Here is a 20,519-nt window from a genome sequence, read left to right on the forward strand (position 1 = left end):
AAAAAAAAAAAAAGTATGCCCTCAGGGCCCGGGGAGATGGCTCAGTGGAATAAGCGCTTCCCTGGCAAGCGCAAGGGCCTGAGTTCAATCCCTGGTTCTGCCAAACCAAAAAAAAAAAAAAAAAGAAGCCAACTACTTTTGGGGCTGGGGAGATAGCTCAGTAAAATAAGTGCTTGCCTGGCAAGCACAAGGTCTTGAGTTCAATACCCAGTACCACCAAAACAATACAAAAAACCAACAAACAAAAATAAAATAAAAGCATGTCCTCTGGGTATAAGACTATTAGAACAAGTAGAATTCTAGACAAAGAAAGCAGGAAAATATCCAGTCCTCATCAACAGGAATATTCCCTGAGATATCTTTCCAAAGCAGCAATTCTGTAATTTCTGTTCAAGTTATTTAAGACCTAGGTGTTGTTGCATTTAGGAAATTGAGAAAAAGTAAAGAGCATGATGCAAAAGCTTGAGGTGAACGTGGCAAGCTGCTAGAGCCCAGCGTAGATGCGCAGAATATGAAATGATTAGAAGGTAAGAAAGAATCAAAAGAAGTCCTGGGAAATAGATAAGAGGATATCGCACAGTACAAAAGACTCAGTAATCACCAGTGGTTTAATGTCCCTTTCCTTCTGTGTAGATCACACCTAATGAATCTGCATGGGGCAAGAATAGTGGACCTGGGATCTTTTTAGCATCCTCTGCTGTTACCCTGCTGTTCTTCAAGAACAGATGTATGATGGTTAATCCTCACTGGCAGTTTGATTGAGATTAAGATGCCTAGAGCAGTGGCTGGATTGTGAAGGGAGCTAAAGGCATCAGGGGATGAACCCATTGGTTATTATGAGGTGGGGCCTCTTTGGAGGGAGTAGGTCACTGGGGACATGCCTCTTAAGGATATCTTTTCCAGGTCAGTCCCTTTGTTTTTGTTTCCTGGATTCCAGCTTCTTCCACTATTTTTCTGCCTTACCACCAGATGCAAAGCAATGGAGCTGGCTGATCATGGGACTGAAACCATGAGACAAAATATATCTTTTCTCCTTTAAATTGTTTTGGTCAAGTATTTGGTCACATTACAAAAGGTTAGCAGAAGAATCAAGAAAATTGGCACTCTCTGCTAAAGCAGTAAACTCCACTTCTGTTTTTCAACAGGCTGTACTAGTAATATATGAGGAGTCAGCATTTGTTACAAGTTTGAGATGCAGTGTTCCTGAAGTTTGATGCTCAGCTCAGCTCAGTTTAGCTCAGCTTAAGTGGTTCTTACATTTTCCATTTTAGCCTACTCTTTTTTTTTCTTTTTTCCATAATTTTATTGAGAAATAAATAGCAATGAGACAGTTTCAAATCAAATTGGACAGTTCCAATAATTAACACATTGCACACTGCCTTCCTAGTGGTTATTTGTGTTTTTTTTTTGTTTTTTATTTTATTTTTTATTTTTATTTATTTGGATGTGTGTGTGTGTGTGTGTGTGTGTGTGTGTGTGTGTGGCCAGCTCAGCCCACCAGGGGGCGAGGCTGGCTGGCATGTGGTGCTGGGGGATTGAACCGTGTTCCCTTTGCATTGCTAAGCTTGTTCTAAATAGGTGCTTTAGACCACTGAGCCATCTCACCAGCCCCCCTAGTGGTTATTTGTGTAAGGGTGGAGTCGCCGCGAAGGAAGACCCCAAGAGTCAGTCTCTCATGCAAGTCACAAAGGGGAAGTTTTATTATCTATGTATACGTAGGGCGGTCTGCACACGCAGGAACAGAGCGCGACTTTAGTGAAACAGGCATAGTTTTTTAAAGGCGAAAACCACAAATTAGGGTGGAGGCAAGCAAGTTACAGAAGCAGATCACATTGGTTAGTGTAGGTTGACCTTTAAAATAATTGGTGGATTACAATACCGGATGACCAGATGGAGTAAGTCTGGGGGTAGCTGGGGGGGACTAACCTTGTGGTTGTCATATTCCGGGAATGTTTTTAAGAAATCGAGGCATTGTGACCTGGGACATCCTGTTGTTATGGCTTTCAATAGTGAGGCCTTGGATTTGGGAATGTATGTCTCTTGCAAGAATTTAAACAAGGGGAGGGCCAAGGGCAACTTCTTGGCTAACTCAGTGGTTTTAGTTGCTTTCCAAGTAACAGAACCCCATCTGAGGTTTTTATGTCCTCTTTGTTTTAGGGACATGGTTTGTCTAAGCTCTATAGCCACAAACTAGCGGGTGGGCCCCCTTACTGAAAGACACTTTGTTTTTAGCCTCATTTATGATCCTAAAATTGTTGGGCTTTACATTTGTTGTACAAGATGCAGACATGATGTCCTATTTACAAACACTATTAGGACAAATCCCTCTATTCCTTGAATTAAGAGAATGTAGCTATATATCTATCCATTGAATTAAGAGAATGTAGCTATATATCTATACCATTTTGAATACACAGATACAAAATGGTCATTCATCTATACCCCCTTTTTTTGTTTAGTTCCATCATTTAAATATTATAGGTGTATAAACTCAGCAAAATATTCCAAAATAGTCCAGTAGTCCATAATAGTACTGGGTCTTCCACTTAACTTGCAATGTCAGAAGTTGTTAACCTGAGTCCCCTACAGCTCAACATAACAACATAGCTTTATTTCTTGTACTTCATTTTTATATTTTTCTGCTGGATGGTTAAGACCAACATAAAACAAGACCTATGTAAAAAGAATTGTAGCTTTTGGATCTGATAAGGTCAGTCAAATCTCCTCAGGATTTATCCTGAGATCCTGTACCTCAGATTGTAGAACCTTTGTCAGTATCAGCCATGTGGATGAGTCACGGCCATTGCTTGGCCAATGTGCTCTCTGTGAAAGCCTGAGAGAGTGTCTTCTCATGTGACTCTCCTTAGGCACACTCTACATCATCGATCACTTTCCTCTTTGGCCCCATAATCTCCTTGATCAGAAAATTTGGGACACAACTGAGTTACATGACCTTACAGTACAAGTTCTCGTATATACTGAGTCTTAATTGACCTTGGAAGGCTAGGGCCAAAATGTTGGCTTTCCTTGTAGCCCTCCTTTTTCTCTAATTTTGGTCTGCAAACTTCGTTTGTTAACCCTCCAGAAGAGAAGCTTATTGTTATTACCATACAACCTAGGCTGTTGAGCTTAACCTCACTATCTGTCTGAATATCTTGCTTTCTGATACTGCCACATATTTTAATGGTTACCAATTGCTTCTTGGTGTGCCTTAAGAAATTAATAAAACAAAAAGAAATCTGATAGCAATAGTACCAGAAAAACGACCAGTATAGTTTTATCAATATAGAAACCAGCCTACTGTGAGCATTCTGGGAAATGTAGTCCGAGCGGCGCCAGAGAGGTGACGCACTTCCGTTTTGAGATTCTGGGAAATGGAGTCCAGGTGCTGCAGGCGGGCGGAGGCACTTCCGCTCCCAGAAGGCGAGGTTTGCTGAGTGATTTCGCTGGGGGTAAGGTGAGAGCGCGTGGGTCTTCCCGACCTCCCCAAACCGTCTTGGCCAGGGCTGTGCAGCTGTTGGGTCCCGGGTGCGTGGCCTGGGGAAGAGAAACCAGGGGAGGGGCGGGACAAGGATCGGGAGGCCGTAGTTGGCGCGCGCCTGGAGTCTGAGGGACTCCCGCGCTCTCCGCCGCCCCAACTCTCCCCTGCACTCAAGCCAGCCCTGCCTCTTCCTCGCAGCGGATACTGTGGAAGTCGCTTCATCCCTCCTTGCCGTAGTTTCCTCGTGGCCATCAAGGCTTCGTGGCTTCCACGTTGCTTTTTTTGTGAGAATTAAACGAGATTTTCCGTGTGTAAGATGTACTAAAACAATGCGTGGGACATAGTAAAATGTTAGCGCTTCCCAGTAATTCTACGGTGATCCTCGGGAAAGCGCCCTTGTTCTCAGGCGCCTTTGAGCCCAGCGGGGAGGGGCGCCCCAGCTGCAGAGCCGCTGCCCCCTCTCATTGATCCTTGCCTGCTTTGGGGTTGTTCCCAGCAGAAGAGTGCTTCCAACAGGAGCATGGGGAAGGCCCTGTGTCTATACCAGACAGAGAAACTAGCTTGGTCACAGATTTGCACAATGCCTGCCATAATGCGAGGCCGTGGGAAATTTTGTGCAACGCTTGTTTCTTTAGTTAAAAGTTCCATGCATCTGGGAAAAGGCACTTTGATCAGACGTGTCCAAGTTATTTGGAAGGAATTATACTTCTTGGAGAGGAAAAATCCATGATAACTTATTGATGGAAAAAATTGTACATGAAATTGTATGTGAGACACCTGGAATTACAGACTCCTGAGGGTGAGGTTTGCTCATAGGTCGCAGACATCTCTGAGTTCTGAAAAGCACTTTGCAGTGGGCAGTTTTCTGAAACATAACAGCACCTGCTTGTTTGAAAAAAATCTACAGGAAGTAGAGAACATTATTAACATTATTGTCCCATTTCCAGGTGGATTTCAGAGACATTAATAATTTGTTCAAGTTACCACATGCCCCACTGGCCCTGCCCCCCAGCGCACTGAGCCGGCCACCCAGTCCCACCATGGTGGCCCAGGCCTGTAATCCCAGCACTGGGAAGCCTGAAAACAGGAGGAACATTATGAGTCCTAGTGGCATAGTGAGACCCTGTACCAAATACATTAAAAAATAATAATAATTTGCCCAAGCTTTGCACTATTGGTAGACAATAAATGGAAATGACAGAATTTGAACCCGGGTATTTTGGCCCCATTATGATGACAAGAAGCGTTGAAGTTAGAAGTGTTAGAAGGGCTGTTCATGAATGAAGACTGTTGAGGGGACTTGGGTAGGTGGTCGGAATCTGGCCCCTTTTGTCCCCAGGCTGTGGGCAACTGTGACCGCCTGGAGAAAGAGGCATCTGGTCGCCCAAAGCGCGCCATGTCTAACTTCACCACTGCAGCTGTCCTGATTTTTTCCCCTCCCCAGCGTGATCTGCCCATGCTCTGCCTTTCTCCAGAAGGAAAAGAACAATGACCAAGTTCCAGGTGAGTTGTTTGCCTTTGGGTTTCTTTTTTTTTTATTATTATTTATTTATTTTTATTTATTACATTTATTTATTGTGTGTGTGTGTGGCCAGCTCAGCCCATCAGGGGGCGCGGCTGGCTGGCATGTGGTGCTGGGGGATCGAACCGCGGTCCCTGTGCTTTGCCAAGCTTGTTTCAAGTAGGTGCTTTAGACCACTGAGCCATCTCTCCAGCCCTGGGTTTCTTAAAATGACGTTTTTATCATCTTTAGGAAAAGGTGGAGGATACCAGAGCAGTGGAAAAATGTTCTGTGCCAGGCTCGTGCCTTTTATTTCCAAATAACAATGTAAAATACTAAATTTTGTTTAAAAGAAAAAAAACATAAATAGTGTAAGTATAAATAAATGTTTACAGACCTTAAAAATCAGCTGCCCTCATTTCCCTGTATTCCTTCTCAGTGCATATTAGGTACAACATATAATCATATTTTGGGTACAATTTTTAGTTTTCAAGTTTTGTTTTATTTCACCTACATTTTCACTGGTGACTTTCCCCCCCATAGTTTGCCTAATTTTATTTTTCTTCATTCCTCATATTCCTGTGCTTTATAAATTTTGCTATTTTGAACACATTTTCTACCTTTCTTCCCCAGTGAAGAATTCTGAAGATTCTGTGTTTGTGTTTGTTGTTGTTGTTGTTGTTTTTTTCATTTATGTACTTGGTACAGGGTCTCACTATGCAGCTCAGACTTGCAGCCTCCTCCTGTTTTCAGCCTCCTCAGCTCTGGGATTACAAGCCTGTGCCACCATGCCTGGACTTGGCTCACTGTGTCCTGTGGGTAGGGCCAGCACCACATGCAGGACCAGGAATGGAACCCTAGTCCTTGTGCTTGCCAAAGCAGGCTCTTAGTCCGCTGAGCTATCTTGCCGGCCCAAGATTGTATATTTTGTTCCTTGTCTTCTGAAGACTTGTTTTCCCACATGTGGTGCCTCATTTTGTAGAAGGGGTTATGTGTGGCTCTGTTTCATAGCATTCAGTTGCTACTGACCTCAAAGGAAATAATTTGAGCTGCTTCAACAAATGAGCAGCTAGGATTTTTTTCTTTGGTATCGGGAGTAAAACTCACTACCTTGCGCTTGCCAGGCAGGTGCTGCCACTGAGCTGAATCCTGGGCCCTAGGAATTTTTTCTTACCGGCTTTAAACATGTATTTTAAAGTATTACATACTTATTTTCAGAAACCTAATAGTTGTAGGCACTTGCATGGCATTACCACATGGATCAACTGGGTGTAGAGGGAGAGTTGTAAACCTTTCGGTGCCGACTGACATCCACTCGGTGCCCAGCTGACAGTGACATTTTTAACGCCTGTCCAGGTTTTTCTGGTAGTCGGCTCAGGTGATGCAAGAACAGGAAGGAAAGAGAGCTCTCCACTTGGGGACTTGAAACTGTGATGTGTGTTCCTGGTGGGTCGTGGCAGATGAAGGGCTCCAGAGATAACACTGTTCTCTCCTGGTCCCTTCCTATGACTGGCTCTTTGCCAGATGTGTCCTCTGGTCATTGAGTGCATACATGCTCAGAACTCTAAAACAAAGACAGACTCTTGAGATTAAAAACACCTTAATTTCCTGCCTGAAAACACCACACATAGTTATGAGGCAAATAACAGCTAGGAATGGGAAATTACATTTGCCTGGAAGGTTTCGTATTCACGATAGAAATCTTCCTGGTATGTAAATCACCCCAGTAGGACTGAACACAGTAAAGGAATAAGCAATAAATAAATACTTTTTAAATTAAATAAATGAAAAATTTTAAAAGTACTGATACTGGTTACCAAATTATTTAAGATTTGAAAATATAAGATACTGGGGCTGGTGAGATGGCTCAGTGGTCTAAAGCACCTACTCAGAACAAGCTCAACAAAGCACAGGGACCACCGTTCGATCCCCCAGCACCACATGCCAGCCAGCCCCACCCCCTGGTGGGCTGAGCTGGACACACACACACACACACACACACACACACATAAATAAAATTAAAAAAAAAAAGAAAGAAAATATAAGATAGTGAAGAATCAAAGGTACTTACGCTCTCTTATAGGACAAGTTAACTGGGACAATAGCCATTAGCAAAATAAAGGTGGTTTTTTTTTCTGCAGCGGTATTACCACTTTTTGGAACTTACTGTAACAAAATAACCAGAGTAAATTGGCTGAGATCTATGTAAGATGTTTCTTGCAGCATTGTTTTATCATTTTAAAGTCTTTGCATTAATGTGCATTTTAATGATTAAATACATTGTAGGTCATTGCTTTTATAGAATAGCATGTAGTCATGAACAGGATAAAACAGATGATGGGAATGGGACACTGGCATTTGTTGAGTACTTACATTAGACTCTAAGACCGTTACATGGTTTCCCTTCTTTAATCTCTTCAGCTCATGATGTAAGTATCGTTACACAGGTGAGGAAGCTGAGGTAGTAAGTAGTTAGAGACTCAGCCAATTGCCTCAGACTAATAACTGAGGCGGTTTCCGGAGTTGGGCTCCTCACCTCAGCCCTCAGTGCTGCCGCGGTGACTGATACGACACATTCCTGGGAACGCAGAGAGTGAAGTGCATTGCCCGCCCCAGGGAGTCAGGCCTGTTAGGTTGGTGAGGGCTGACAGTGGTTGAGTGACAACCCCTTCTCTGAAAGGCTTGCAACCAGAAGGGCTTCAGATTTCAGAGATTTTTGGATTTTGGAATAGTTGCGCAGACTTTGCTGGCTCAGCAGCCCTCAGCTGAAATCCACAATGGCTGTAACACCTAAACTTCTAAATGGTAGTAGCACTTAGAAATGTTTTGAAGCATTTCGTATTTTTGGGTAAGGTATATATTCGGTCTGTATTGTCCAGTGAGAGGAGAGAGATGGACGCTGCTGACACAGTTGGCACAACATCAACACAACATTTTGACAAGATCGGCACTCCCAAATTATAAAATATGTAAAAACATGATTGAACAATGATAGTTCTAGGGTCCTGAGTATCTAAAGGCCACCATATTATATGTACCAGGTTTTATTTTTTCAAACCCCTACCGATACACACACGTACCTGCATCTGCCTTTTTTGTTTTAGTAAGGGTCTGCAGGGTCTCACTATGTAGATCAGACTCCTAGTGATCCACCTGTGTTCAGCCTCCCAGGCACTGGGATTATAGGCACATGCCACCACGCCCAGTCTCAATCACTGTCTCAGCGCACCCCAGGGGCGGGCACGCCGGGGTTTGAACCCTGGCCGCTGAACTCTGCCTAAGCAGGCACTTTAACCCACTGAGCTATTTGGTGCCTTTGCACCCACACTTTTGTAAGGGGATAAATAGGAACCTGGGTACAAGATTGAAATAACACATATTCGATGCCCTAGGAGGCAGTGACCTTCAGGGACGTGGCTGTGGTCTTCAGTGAGGAGGAGCTGGGGCTGCTGGACTCGGCCCAGAGGAAGCTGTACCGAGACGTGATGCTGGAGAACTTCAGGAACCTGCTCTCCGTGGGTGAGGACAGCTCGCTGTGCACCTTGGCCCCATCTTGAGGAGGGTTTCTCTGTGTCAGTGCTGTTGACTTGGTTGTGTTTGGAGCTGGACAGTTGTTTGTCACAGGGACTCTCCTATGTGTTTTAGAGGATTTAGCAGCATTCTTGGCCTCTGCCTTGGCCTCTTCCTCTAAGTGAAGCTCCTCAGAGAAGTCTCCTATCCTAGAGACAGAGTTGCTGATCTTTGTTCCAAGGCAAATTTGTTTTTGTAAATGAAGTACAAATGAACAGTAGCCCTTAGCTGCCCCAGGTCCCTATTTGTTGTTGTTGTTGTTTGTCATTTTGAGACAGGGTCTCCCTATGCAATTCAGCCTAGCCTTGAGCTCACTTTGTAGCCCAAGCGGTCTCAAGCTCACAGTGATCCTCCTACATCGGCCTCCAGATTGCTGGGATTACAGACATATGCCACCATATCCACCTTTCAAGTCCCTATTTCTTTATTTTATTTTATTTTATTGAGAAATAAATATGAATGCTGAATAATAGGACAGTTTTGATAATCAATACATTGTACATTGTTATCTTCTTAGTGATTATCCACAGTACAAGAAGCAGACAGGATATCCTGTCCAAACACTATTAGTATATCTCTTTCTTTTCATTGAATTAAGCGAAAGTAGCTGTATATCTATCCTATTTTGTATATATAAATTCAAAATGATCTTTCCTTTGTATCCCCCTTTTTTTTTAGTCCTGTCAGAAGTGAATATTCTATTGGCATCTAAATACTAAGGTGTTTGAATTCAGCTAAACAATCCAACACTATCTAGCAGTTTATAATATTAGTGGGTTATCCTCAGAAGTTATTGACTTGAGCCTTTTACAGCTCATCGTATTAATATGACTTGACTTTATATACCTCATTTTTATACTTTTCTGTTGGATGGTTAAGACCAAGATAAAGCAAGACCCATATAACAAGAAATGTAACTTTTATATCTGATAAGGTCGTTCAAGTCCCCTCAGGATTTATCCTGTAGCCCTGTACCGCACTTTGTAGATCCTTTGTCAGTGTCAGCCATGAGGATGAGTCACGGCCATTGCTTGGCCAATTTGCTCTTTGTGAAAGCCTGAGAGAATGTTTTTTCTCTCCATGTGACTCTCCCCAGGCACACTATGCATCATCGATCACATTCCTCTGTGGCAAGTCTCTATTTCTTTTTTTTTTTTCTTTCTTTCTTTCTTTCTTTCTTTCTTTCTTTCTTTCTTTCTTTCTTTCTTTCTTTTTTTTTTTTTTTGGCAGAGCCAGGGATTGAACTCAGATCCTTGCGTTTGCCAGTCAAGCGCTTATCCTACTGAGCCATCTCCCCGGCCCCAAGTCTCTATTTCTTATCTCTACTGTAAGTCGTAATCCATTGGTGGATCATGAACTACAGTAATCGGCATTTATGTGTGAACTAGAGCAGTCATGTCAGTGCTGCTGTGCGTTGTAACAGTAACTGTAGGTGATTACAGTAAATGGTTGTGAGAACTGGGATGTGAAGAAAACACTGGCCCAGTACCACATGCCACGCTGGCCCCAGTCCCGCCCCCTGCGTGCTGAGCTGGCCACTGTGACCTGTAATTCCAGCACTGGGGAGGCTGAAAACAGGAGGATCACCATGAGTCCGAGCTGCATAGTGAGACCCTGTACCAAATAATTAAAAAGAAAAGAAAAAAAACACTAGCTACAAAGATCATTGCAGGCCGGCCAAATAGCTCAGCGGATTAAAGTGTCTGTTTAGGCAGACACAGGGGCATGGAGTTCGATCCCCGGGTCTGTGTGCCAGCCCTGCTCCTGGATGCGCTGAAACAGTGATTGAGACTAGGCATGGTGGCGTGTGCCTGTAATCTCAGTACTTGGGAGGCTGTAAACAGGAGAATCACTACAAGTCTGATCTACTCAGTTAGACCCTATATACCCTGTACACCCTGTCCTAAAATACAAAAAAAAAAAAAAAAAAGAAAAGCTCATTGCATCTCATATTTCAGTAGTTCATGTATGATAATATCTTCCTAATGCTAATATACTTACTATGCTATGTCATGATAAAAATGTTTGATAAACATTGCTTGGTGGTGCAGGGTATAGGCTTATTTTATGGGATGAGAACCAGAGTTCTTCAGTACTCTTTGCCTTTAGCATTTTCTGATAAATCTTGTCATTTCACAGGACACCAGTCCTTCAAGCCAGATATGATATCCCAGTTGGAGAGAGAGGAAAAGCTTTGGGTGATGGAGACCCAAGCACAAAGAGGTAGGCATTCATGAGTCCTGTGCCACAGGAGCCATGGTGGTAACAGCCTGGTGGCTCTGCCTCTGCTCAGAGTGCCCTCTTCTCCAATGCCAACCGGAGAGATCCATGGGCTGTCCTGTCTGGCCACTCCACCTCCCAACCTCCTCCGGCTTCCCATGCACTCAGTAAACCCAGCCTTGGGCTTGGGAGGTCACAAAGCTTTGTTTTTTCTCCTAGCTTTACCAAGGCTGTGTTCTGCCTTTTCCTTTTCTCTGGTTGGAATCCAGTAACCCTTCAGCCCCTATTTAATTCCTACATCTGCTCAGAAGTCATTTAAGCCTGCTTAAAATACTGTCTTCTGGCTGGGGAGCTAGCTCAGCAGGCATAAGTGCCTGCCTGGCGAGCACAAGGTCCTGAGTTCAATCCCAGGTGCCCCCTGCTCCCGCCAAAAAAAAAAAAAAAATACTGTCTTCCTTTCACTCTCTGTCCTCAGCTTGCCCTGATCACTGCCTGAGCTCTGTGCCACCAGACAACTAGCTTGTTGTGTGTTTTTAGTTGTGGTAAAATATGTAACGTACACTTCAACATTTTAACCATTTTTAAGTATGTGGTGGTGTTAACTTCATTCACATTGTGCTGCAGCTGTATGTTTATAACTGTTAAATCTTGGGGAGTTTAGTTTAATCATTACATAACATTCTTTATATCTTAAATTTTTTTTAACTTAATGACCTTAAGTTATTTGCTTTCACAAGCAAATAAATTTTCTCTCATAATTAGTACAGCTGCCCTGCTTGTTTTTATGTATCGGGCAAGAATATCTTCTGCCATTTTTTCACTGTAAACCTATTTGTGTCCTTAGATTGAAGCATATATGTGGTTCTTAGTTCTTTTCTATCACATGACTCACGCTGTTCACATTCCTTCTGTGGCGTATGTAACAAATCATAATTTCCTTTTTCATTCCCTTTTTCTCCCCTCCCTAGTTGAGAGAGATCTAGCTCCCTGCTCCCTGTTTTCTTTTATTTTGCTCTTTAATTATAATTTAGGTTTCTCATATAAGAGAAACCATGTGTTTTTTGTTTGTTTTTTTTTGGTGGAACCGAGGATTGAACTCAGACCCTTGTGCTTGCCACGCAAGCGCTTATTCTACTGAGCCATCTTCCTGGCCCCTGAACCATGCGATATTTAAGCTTGCATGGTTCTTAGTTATTAAATCCATCTTTTCAATCTATGTCTTTTTATTGGGGCGTTTAATCGGTTAACATTATAGTAGGACTTCCTGTTGTGGGGGAAAAGCGCGCAGGCTCTGTGCACCTAAACTATGGGGCAGAAGTTTCCTTTACTCTGAGAGATCCCCTCTGGCCTCCCTGGTGATTAAACAAAGTCTCATCCAAGTAATTTTCATTCTGTACACTAGTCAGACACTGACAACTGTTGACATTTTGGTTTTTATTGTCACAGCTTTTTTGTCCCCTCCTTAATGTTCTGTTTGGTTTGGTTATTTTTTTGTTTTGGGTTTTTATTGTTGTTTGCTTGTTTTTTTAATTTTTAAAATCTTTATTTATTTATTTGGTACAGGGTCTCACTACACAGCTTAGACTGGTAGTGATCCTCCTGTCTCCGCCTCCCCAGTGCTGGGATTATAGGCGTGCACCACCATGCCTGGTTTCAGTGGCCAGCATGGTGTGGGCTCAGCATAGCGGGCGGTACTGGGGATGAAACCCAGGTCCTTGTGCTTGGTAGGCAGGCACCTGGACTGCTGAGCTGTCTCCTTAGCCCCTTTGTGTTGTTTTTGAGGTAAGTTCTTGCTCTGTAGTCCACCTGGGGCTCAGGCTCACAGCAGTCTTCCTGCCTCAGCTTCCTGAGTGCTGGGACTATCGGCGTATGCCACCATACCTCGCCTGGGTGTGCTCTCATGCTCTCGTGCTCACTCGCGCGCTCGCTCGCTCTCTGTCTCCCTGTCTCTCTCTCCTTTATAATACAAACTTTGGTTTTGTTTTCTGTAGCTATTTTGTTGTGACCATGAAGATTACGTAAAGCATCATAAAGTTAACTTCAACAACATTTTTGTACACCTTTGCCTTTTATGTTACTGATGTCAGCAGATTGCGTCTTTATATACGGTACACCCATTAACATGGCCTTCAAATTTTGTGTGCTTTAATCTTTTTTTGTTTTCTTTTTTCTTTCTTTTTTTTTTTTTTTTTGCCCTTGTGCTTGCCAGGGAAGCACTTAATCCACTGAGCCATCTCCCCAACGAAATTTCATGGGTTTTTTGTTTGTTTGTTTGGATTTTTTTAGTGGAACTGGGGATTGAACTCAGGCCCTTGTGCTTGCCAGGCAAGTGCTTATTCTACTGAGCCATCTCCCTGCCCCCCCCTTTTTTTTTGTTTTGTTTTGTTTTCATAAGATGTTTTATTCATGAACCTCACGTTTGGTAGATACGTGGACACTGCAGTAGTGGAGACTTCTCAAAATCCATTTAGCTCCATGATAATTTCACTTACATTCCTAATGAAAGTGTCACAGAGCCTTCTAAATTCAGTTTTCAGTTATCTAGAGATGCAATTTATACAGCTATGGAGATACACCTTCTTGACAATCTATAAGGAAATACAAGTATTAGTAGGATTTAGCTAGATTAACTACCAGGACAGCCAAAGATAACGTAAGACTTTGTTTAACAGACACGCAGGCATTTACCAACACATTCTGGATCTCACTGCATTTTATTTCATTTATTTATTTTTGTATTTAGTACAGGGTCTCACTACACAGATCGGACTCGTGATTCTCCGGTTTTCAGCCTCCCAAGTGCTGGGGTTACAGGCACGTACCAGCACGCCCAGTCTCTCCCTGCATTTTAAAAAGGATTTTTTAAATTAATAACTACTTTCCTCCATGAACATATTTTAATATGGCGCCCAGTCAGTTCCCTAGATTGAACCAAGTGATTCACAAAATATCTTTAAGTACATCCTATAGGCACAGCCCTTACAAATGTTAGGGGGACCCCGGTGTGTGGCTAGTCTTACAGAACACCCTTTAGGGGTTCACCTATTGAAGCCATGGCCGTAATAGACAACCTCAAACTCCAGGAGGACCCTGGCCACACTGTTGTAATGGCAAATTATAGGCTTTGCCTCGGGCATCCTTAACATGGTCAGGTGTGACTAGAAGAGCCGCAAGGGTTGCTGGATTCTGTGGAAGAGCTGACACGCCTACAAGAGCTTCCCAGCAGTGGGAGGCTGGTCTCGAGCCAAAGGAGGATCGTGCTTCTGCTTCATGTACAGCTTTGAAATCATATTTATGTCAGCTCCATAGTTCTCAAGGACCAGCCAGTATTTGTCATCAATACCGAGATTAGGTATAGCCAGCCTTTCAGATTTCTTTTATATACTTAATGCTTGATTTATGTCCTGAATCTTTGCAAATGTAATATCTGCGGACTTCTATAACTCATTCTCACTAAAGATAAGCATCCAGGATTGATCAGCAGCTTGAGGAAGCCAGGAAGAGTCACTAATCCAACAGCTACCGGCTGACTACAGATAGACTCCTGTTCTACATTCATATCCACTTGCTGTGTGACTCCTGTGTGCTTTAACCTTACAAATCCTATAACAAAATTTAAGTTGAAATTGAATCCAATTATAGTACAGGTTTTGTATTTGCCTGAAGACTTACCTTTAGTGTAGAACTTGGTTTTCAGAGGGCTTTGGGGTACCAGTCAGTGTCCTTTGTATTTGAAGGACTTCATCTAGCAAATATTATAGCGCAGGGCTCGTGGTGAGCAGCGTCTCCACTAGGTTTTGTTTATCTGAGTGTGTGCCCCACAACACTTGTGTTTGATACAGTGTCACTATGTGTTGTAGGGCTGGCCTTGAACTATAGGTGACCCTCCTGCCTCAGCTTCCCAAGTGCAGGCTTATGTTTGCATCACCATGCCGGGCTTTCTTCCTTTGCAAAGTCTTTCTGGATAAAATACTCTTAGTTGACAGTTTTGGGTTTTTTAAATCATCTCATTGTCTTTTGGTGTGCAAGTTTTTTTTTTTTTTAATTTTATTTGTGTGTGTGTGTGTGTGTGTGTGTATGTGTGGCCAGCTCAGCCCACCAGGGGGCAGGGCTGGCTGGCATGTGGTGCTGGGGGATTGAACCGCGGTCCCTGTGCTTTTAGTTTGTTCTAAGTAGGTGCTTTAGACCACTGAGCCATCTCACCAGCCCGTGGTGTGCAAGTTTTATGCTGAGAAATCTATTCATAATCTTACTGAGGATCCCTGGTATGTGATGAGTCTTTTCCCATGATGCTTTTACAAGTCTTTGTCTCTGATGGTTTGATTGTTTCTTTCTTTCTTTCTTTCTTTCTTTCTTTCTTTCTTTCTTTCTTTTTTTTTTTTTTTTGGCAGAACTGGGGACTGAACTCAGGCCCTTGTGCTTGCCAGGGAAATGCTTATTCCACTGAGCCATCTCCCCGGCCCCTTGATTGTGTTTCAATGTGAATCTTTTGGGGTTTATTCTTAGAGTTTAAGCTTCTTGGATTTGTATATTCCTTTTACTATATTAATTCCCCTTCTTCTAAAACTCCCATTGGGTGTTCACTGTCTGCTTGATGACAGCCCATTAAACTTTTCAGATTTGATCTTCAGTCCATTTTCAGGTTCTGTCAATTTTCTGCTTCAGCTTTTCAATTTTTATTGTATTTTTCAGTGTCCGAATTTTTGCTTTAATAAGTTTTCTATTTTCTATCTCTGTTAATAGTTTTGTCATTTTATTTGGTCATCAGTATTCTGTACCTCATTGAGCATTTAAAGTAATTCTTAAATCATTGTCATTTAAGTCAGAGGCCAGTGCTCCTTTAGGTTGGTTTTGGAGATTTTATTTTGCACTCTTGAGTTTTCTTTCCAAGTTTCTTTGGAACTTTTGTTAATGATTAGGCATTTGAAAAAAGCCCACTTTTCCCAGTCTTCTCCTTCCTGCTTTAGGAAGGACCTGCACTGACTGATAAAGTATGTTTTGAAATATGGGATCTGCCCAGGTGAGAGCTAAGATCTCCAGTATTTCCTGGTCGTGTGTCTTGCCTGCTCTAGGTGTTTGTTTTTCCATCTTTCTCTTACATGTAGATGCTTCTAAAGGTGTTAATTTCTCAGTTAGACCCTGGCTTCTCGGGGCTTTTGGTGTTCATTCCATCTCCAAACTTACTCTTTCCCTGGGACACTGCAGGTGTGCGGCCCCTCTGCTGTTTGCTGAGTGGTACCCACTCTTGCTGTCTAGTGGGTCTTCTCATCCTGGCTGTGAGTTCATGTAACCCCACGCACACCAGTTACAGTAATACAAGTAAGGTGTTCCCTGCTCCCTCCAGGGTGAGGGAGGGAGCTGGGCCCTGGTGCCCTTATCCCACACCACACCAAGACCACGAAAAGTAGCTGAATAGGCTGAACAGTGGAGAGAAGCACTACAGGCTCAGCAGTACACATGCTCAGAGAAGACCTGGAGGCCTCACTTTTTTTTTTTTTTTTTTAATATTTCTAAAGGGAAATAAAGACTTTAAGCTTCCTAGTTACATCGTTGCTGATGTCACTTTCTGTCTTTTTTTTTCCCCATAAAACAGATGTTTATTTTATCATTAAAATACCACTGTACTTGTTTTATACCATTTGTATACATGTGATGATATTAATGCTGAACTGTAAAATTCCGGAATTAAAATGTGACCCTATACTTCCAAACAAACAAATAAGGAAACAGGCTACCAAATAACACCAAATACTTAAAGATATTTTTTCTTTACACATTTTTTGTTAGTACATACTGGCTATACAGAGTGATGGGTTTCATTTTGGCAGATTTGTACATGTACCTAATATTTTAATCATTTTTAAAAAAGCAGATCTTAATTCTCTTTCTGCTTCTGCCTTTGCCTAGTCATGCCTCAAGTTAATTTCTAGCCTACTAAGACTATTATTTCTTTTGTCAGAGGGTAAAATAAATTCCAAAATTTAAGTTGGAAAAAGTGGCCTCATCTAATGTCTACACTAAGCTATCTAAAGCTATGAAAATGCCTTTACCTGTTCAAAGCATCTCTGGAATCTTCTTATACTGTGTCTGTTTTAAAATAGAGTTTAGCTGGGCAAGATGGCACATGCCTGTAATCCCAGTACTTGGTAGGCTGAGGCAGGAAGATTGCAGCAAGTTCCAGGCCAGACTTTCTGTCTTTAATTTCTTATGTTTTGTCTTTTTTTGGTTTGGTTTTTGGTACCAGGAATTGAATTCAAGACCTTTTGCTTCCCAGGCCAGGTGCTGTGTCAGTGAGCTTTATACATGGTCCGATTCCTTTTTTTTTTTTTCCTTTCAGAAAACAGGAATCAAGACAAGATGGAGATTCTTTGTGAAGTGGGGTTGAGATGCCTTTCACTGGGAGAGCTTTCACGTTGGCAAATCAAAAGACATCTTCTAAACAAAGTAACCCAAAGTCAAGACTCCATCATAAATATTCAGGGATTGAGTTCTTGGGTCCCCAAGCAGTATGGTTCCTCCTGCCGTCTGGGAGCAGAAGAATCTTGTCAGGCATCTGTAGAGGACACCTGTCTTCTGACTCTTCTAGAGGATCATTCCGATGTTACTGAAAATCAAGAATTTCCAACTGAAAGAGTTCAGAGTCCCTGGAGTAAAATATATCTCAGTGAGACACAGAGCTATGAGAAAAGTTGTCAGCCAGCTCAGACAAAAAGCAAATTCTGTATCTTGGTTCCATGTGTTGACATTTTAAGTTGCATTTCCCACTGCCGTGATGATTCTGTAGTGCACAAAATGGAGGCAGCTGATGGCAACAGCGCTGGTGGGAGGGATACCCTAAGGGTGTCCCCACCTGGCAAACATTGTGCTTACCCGGGACAGAGAATGTACCAGTGTGGTGAGTGTGAAGCGGCTTTCAGAGACAGCTCTGGTCTTGAACTTCATCAGCAGGTGCACTTGGGAAAGGCGTCCCCCTTGTGCAGTAGGTCTGAGGAGAACGCCAGTTATAGTCTTCCTATCCCACGAAATGTTCACATAGGGAAGAAGCGCTACTGGTGTCATGAATGTGGCAAAGGTTTCAGTCAGAGCTCTAATCTGCAAACTCATCAGAGAGTCCACACAGGGGAGAAGCCCTACACGTGCCCTGAGTGTGGTAAGAGCTTCAATCAGAGCTCACATCTGTATGCTCATTTGCCTATTCACACAGGAGAGAAGCCCTACAGGTGTGACAGTTGTGGAAAGGGCTTCAGTCGAAGCACCGACCTTAACATTCACTGCAGAGTTCACACTGGGGAGAAACCTTATAAGTGTGAGGTGTGTGGGAAGGGCTTCACTCAGAGATCCCATCTTCAGGCTCATGAAAGAATCCACACTGGAGAGAAGCCATACAAATGCGGTGATTGTGGCAAACGCTTCAGTTGTAGCTCGAATCTTCATACCCATCAGAGAGTCCACACTGAAGAAAAACCGTACAAGTGTGGTGAGTGTGGGAAGTGCTTCAGTTTGAGCTTTAATCTTCATAGCCATCAACGAGTGCACACGGGAGAAAAACCATATAAATGTGAAGAGTGTGGGAAGGGTTTTAGTTCTGCCTCTAGTTTCCAGAGCCATCAGAGGGTCCACACAGGAGAGAAACCATTTCGATGCAATGTGTGTGGTAAAGGCTTCAGCCAGAGTTCCTATTTTCAAGCCCATCAGAGAGTACACACTGGAGAAAAGCCGTACAAATGTGAAGTGTGTGGGAAGCGCTTCAATTGGAGCTTGAATCTCCACAATCATCAGAGAGTCCACACAGGAGAGAAACCCTATAAGTGTGAGGAGTGTGGTAAGGGTTTCAGTCAGGCCTCAAACCTTCAAGCTCATCAGAGTGTCCACACTGGGGAAAAACCATTCAAATGTGATGCATGCCAGAAGAGGTTTAGCCAGGCTTCACACCTTCAAGCCCACCAGAGAGTCCATACTGGTGAGAAACCCTATAAATGTGGTACATGTGGTAAGGCCTTCAGCCAGAGGTCAAATCTTCAAGTCCACCAAATCATCCACACTGGTGAGAAGCCATTTAAGTGCGAGGAGTGTGGGAAAGAATTCAGTTGGAGTGCAGGTCTCAGTGCTCATCAGAGGGTCCACACTGGAGAGAAGCCCTACACGTGTCAGCAGTGTGGGAAGGGCTTCAGTCAGGCTTCACATTTCCACACACATCAGAGGGTCCACACTGGAGAGAGGCCTTACATATGTGACATCTGCTGCAAGGGCTTCAGTCAGAGGTCGCATCTCGTCTACCATCAGAGGGTCCACACTGGAGGGAACCTGTAGAATTCGAGCTATGAAGTAGCCTTTGTCTCCTTTAGAAGGCCCTGGTTGACTATGGGATGACTTCAGAATTCAGAAGCTCCTTAAATGCTGTGCTTTCATGACTCAGAGTAATTCCTGACAAGTGTCAGATTTAACGTGAAACTTATTTGTTCTATAAATGTGGTCAGTGTTTATATCAGATTTCCAGACTGTCACCAGTCTCAGGATGTGATACAATAGAAGAAACTTAACATTTGCCAAAATGTACCAGGAGACTGGCAGGGAAAAGGGATTGAGGCTGCACTTGACCCATTACAAGGAAGACTGACTTGCTATGTGGGATTACACCAGAACTTGCAGTGGAGAAATGGTAAGGAAATCAATCCACCTTAAATGTCTCAGCTGTATAGGAGCATATTCTGTCCCAGAAGACCTTCCTGTGAAGAACATGGAATCAAATACGGGACATTGAACTAATACTTGAACTTTGATATGAATTTGTTGAATAATTTTCTCTGCAGTGAAAGTTATTAAACAAAAGCTATTTTCGAAAAAAAAAAAAAAATACCAGGAGAGGGGCCTTATAAATGAAGATTCTGGGTAGGACTTTAACAAAAATATGATTGACAGCACTGATGTCAACAGAAGTGTCACTCCCCTAGGGAGGTTCTTCTCAGTGTCTCTGCTGTGCAGAGCTGCGCTCGGCTCACAGTAGGGCCCAGCAGTTTCTGAAGAAAGTGGAGAAAATCCCTATAACTAAGATCAATATATAAAGACGCTAGTCGGTTTCCTACCTTATACTTACTGATTTATATTTGGAAGGAATCCTGAAAGTCGCCTTAGTGACAGATTCAGGAAATAGGCATAAAAAGTACTGCCATCCACAGTAGTAAAATTTGGACAAAAGACTTGCAAATGTTTCCCACCTATCACAGACTCAGTACTTTGTACAGTGTATCGGTTGTGTATAGTGTAATTTTTAGTATTGTTTGTACTTTATGAACTGAAAAGCACTTTTTTATTAACATTACACTACATTTTATATTAGAATTTGGATGCCCTGATTCATTAAGGTATGGTTTTATTGTAACTGAAAATGTTAAAAGTGGTTCCTGATGAGTTTCTTAGTAAACTTAGTTCTTGTTAATTGGTTTCTTCACTCAAGCTTCAGTCAGATTCCTCTTCTGTGTGTAGTTCTTCATCTAGTTTCTCTAAGAAAAACTTGACTGTGTCAGTCTGTTTTGTGGGGCTGCAACAAAATCCCCAAGATTGGGTAATTCATACAGAACAGAAACTGATTTCTTACAGTTCTGGAGTCAAGGCCTGGGAGCTGAACGCCGAGGTGTGCTGAAGGCAGAAGTGCTGTGGACGTTTCTACTCCGACCTTGGAATTCGCATGTCACCAAAGATCTTTCCTAATCTGCAGTTGTTCAGGTTATGTGGTTGTCCCAGGATGTA

At 42.8% G+C, this 20,519-nt stretch overlaps 1 protein-coding gene across 1 annotated transcript in view; it reads left to right on the forward strand.

Moving 5' to 3' along the window:
* Nucleotides 1–20,213, forward strand: part of Znf112 (zinc finger protein 112) — a 51,689-nt gene extending 31,476 nt beyond the window's left edge. The window contains 5 exon segments of the mRNA XM_012517628.2: nucleotides 4,930–4,984; nucleotides 8,375–8,501; nucleotides 10,692–10,775; nucleotides 17,110–18,893; nucleotides 18,895–20,213. Of these exon segments, the coding sequence (XP_012373082.2) occupies nucleotides 4,930–4,984; nucleotides 8,375–8,501; nucleotides 10,692–10,775; nucleotides 17,110–18,893; nucleotides 18,895–19,101 (2,257 nt within the window). The 3' untranslated portion in view covers nucleotides 19,102–20,213.
* Nucleotides 20,214–20,519: the final 306 nt, after the last annotated feature.

The sequence above is a fragment of the Octodon degus genome, unplaced genomic scaffold, assembly GCF_000260255.1.
Source record: "Octodon degus isolate 3935 unplaced genomic scaffold, OctDeg1.0 scaffold00197, whole genome shotgun sequence".
NCBI lineage: Eukaryota > Metazoa > Chordata > Mammalia > Rodentia > Octodontidae > Octodon > Octodon degus.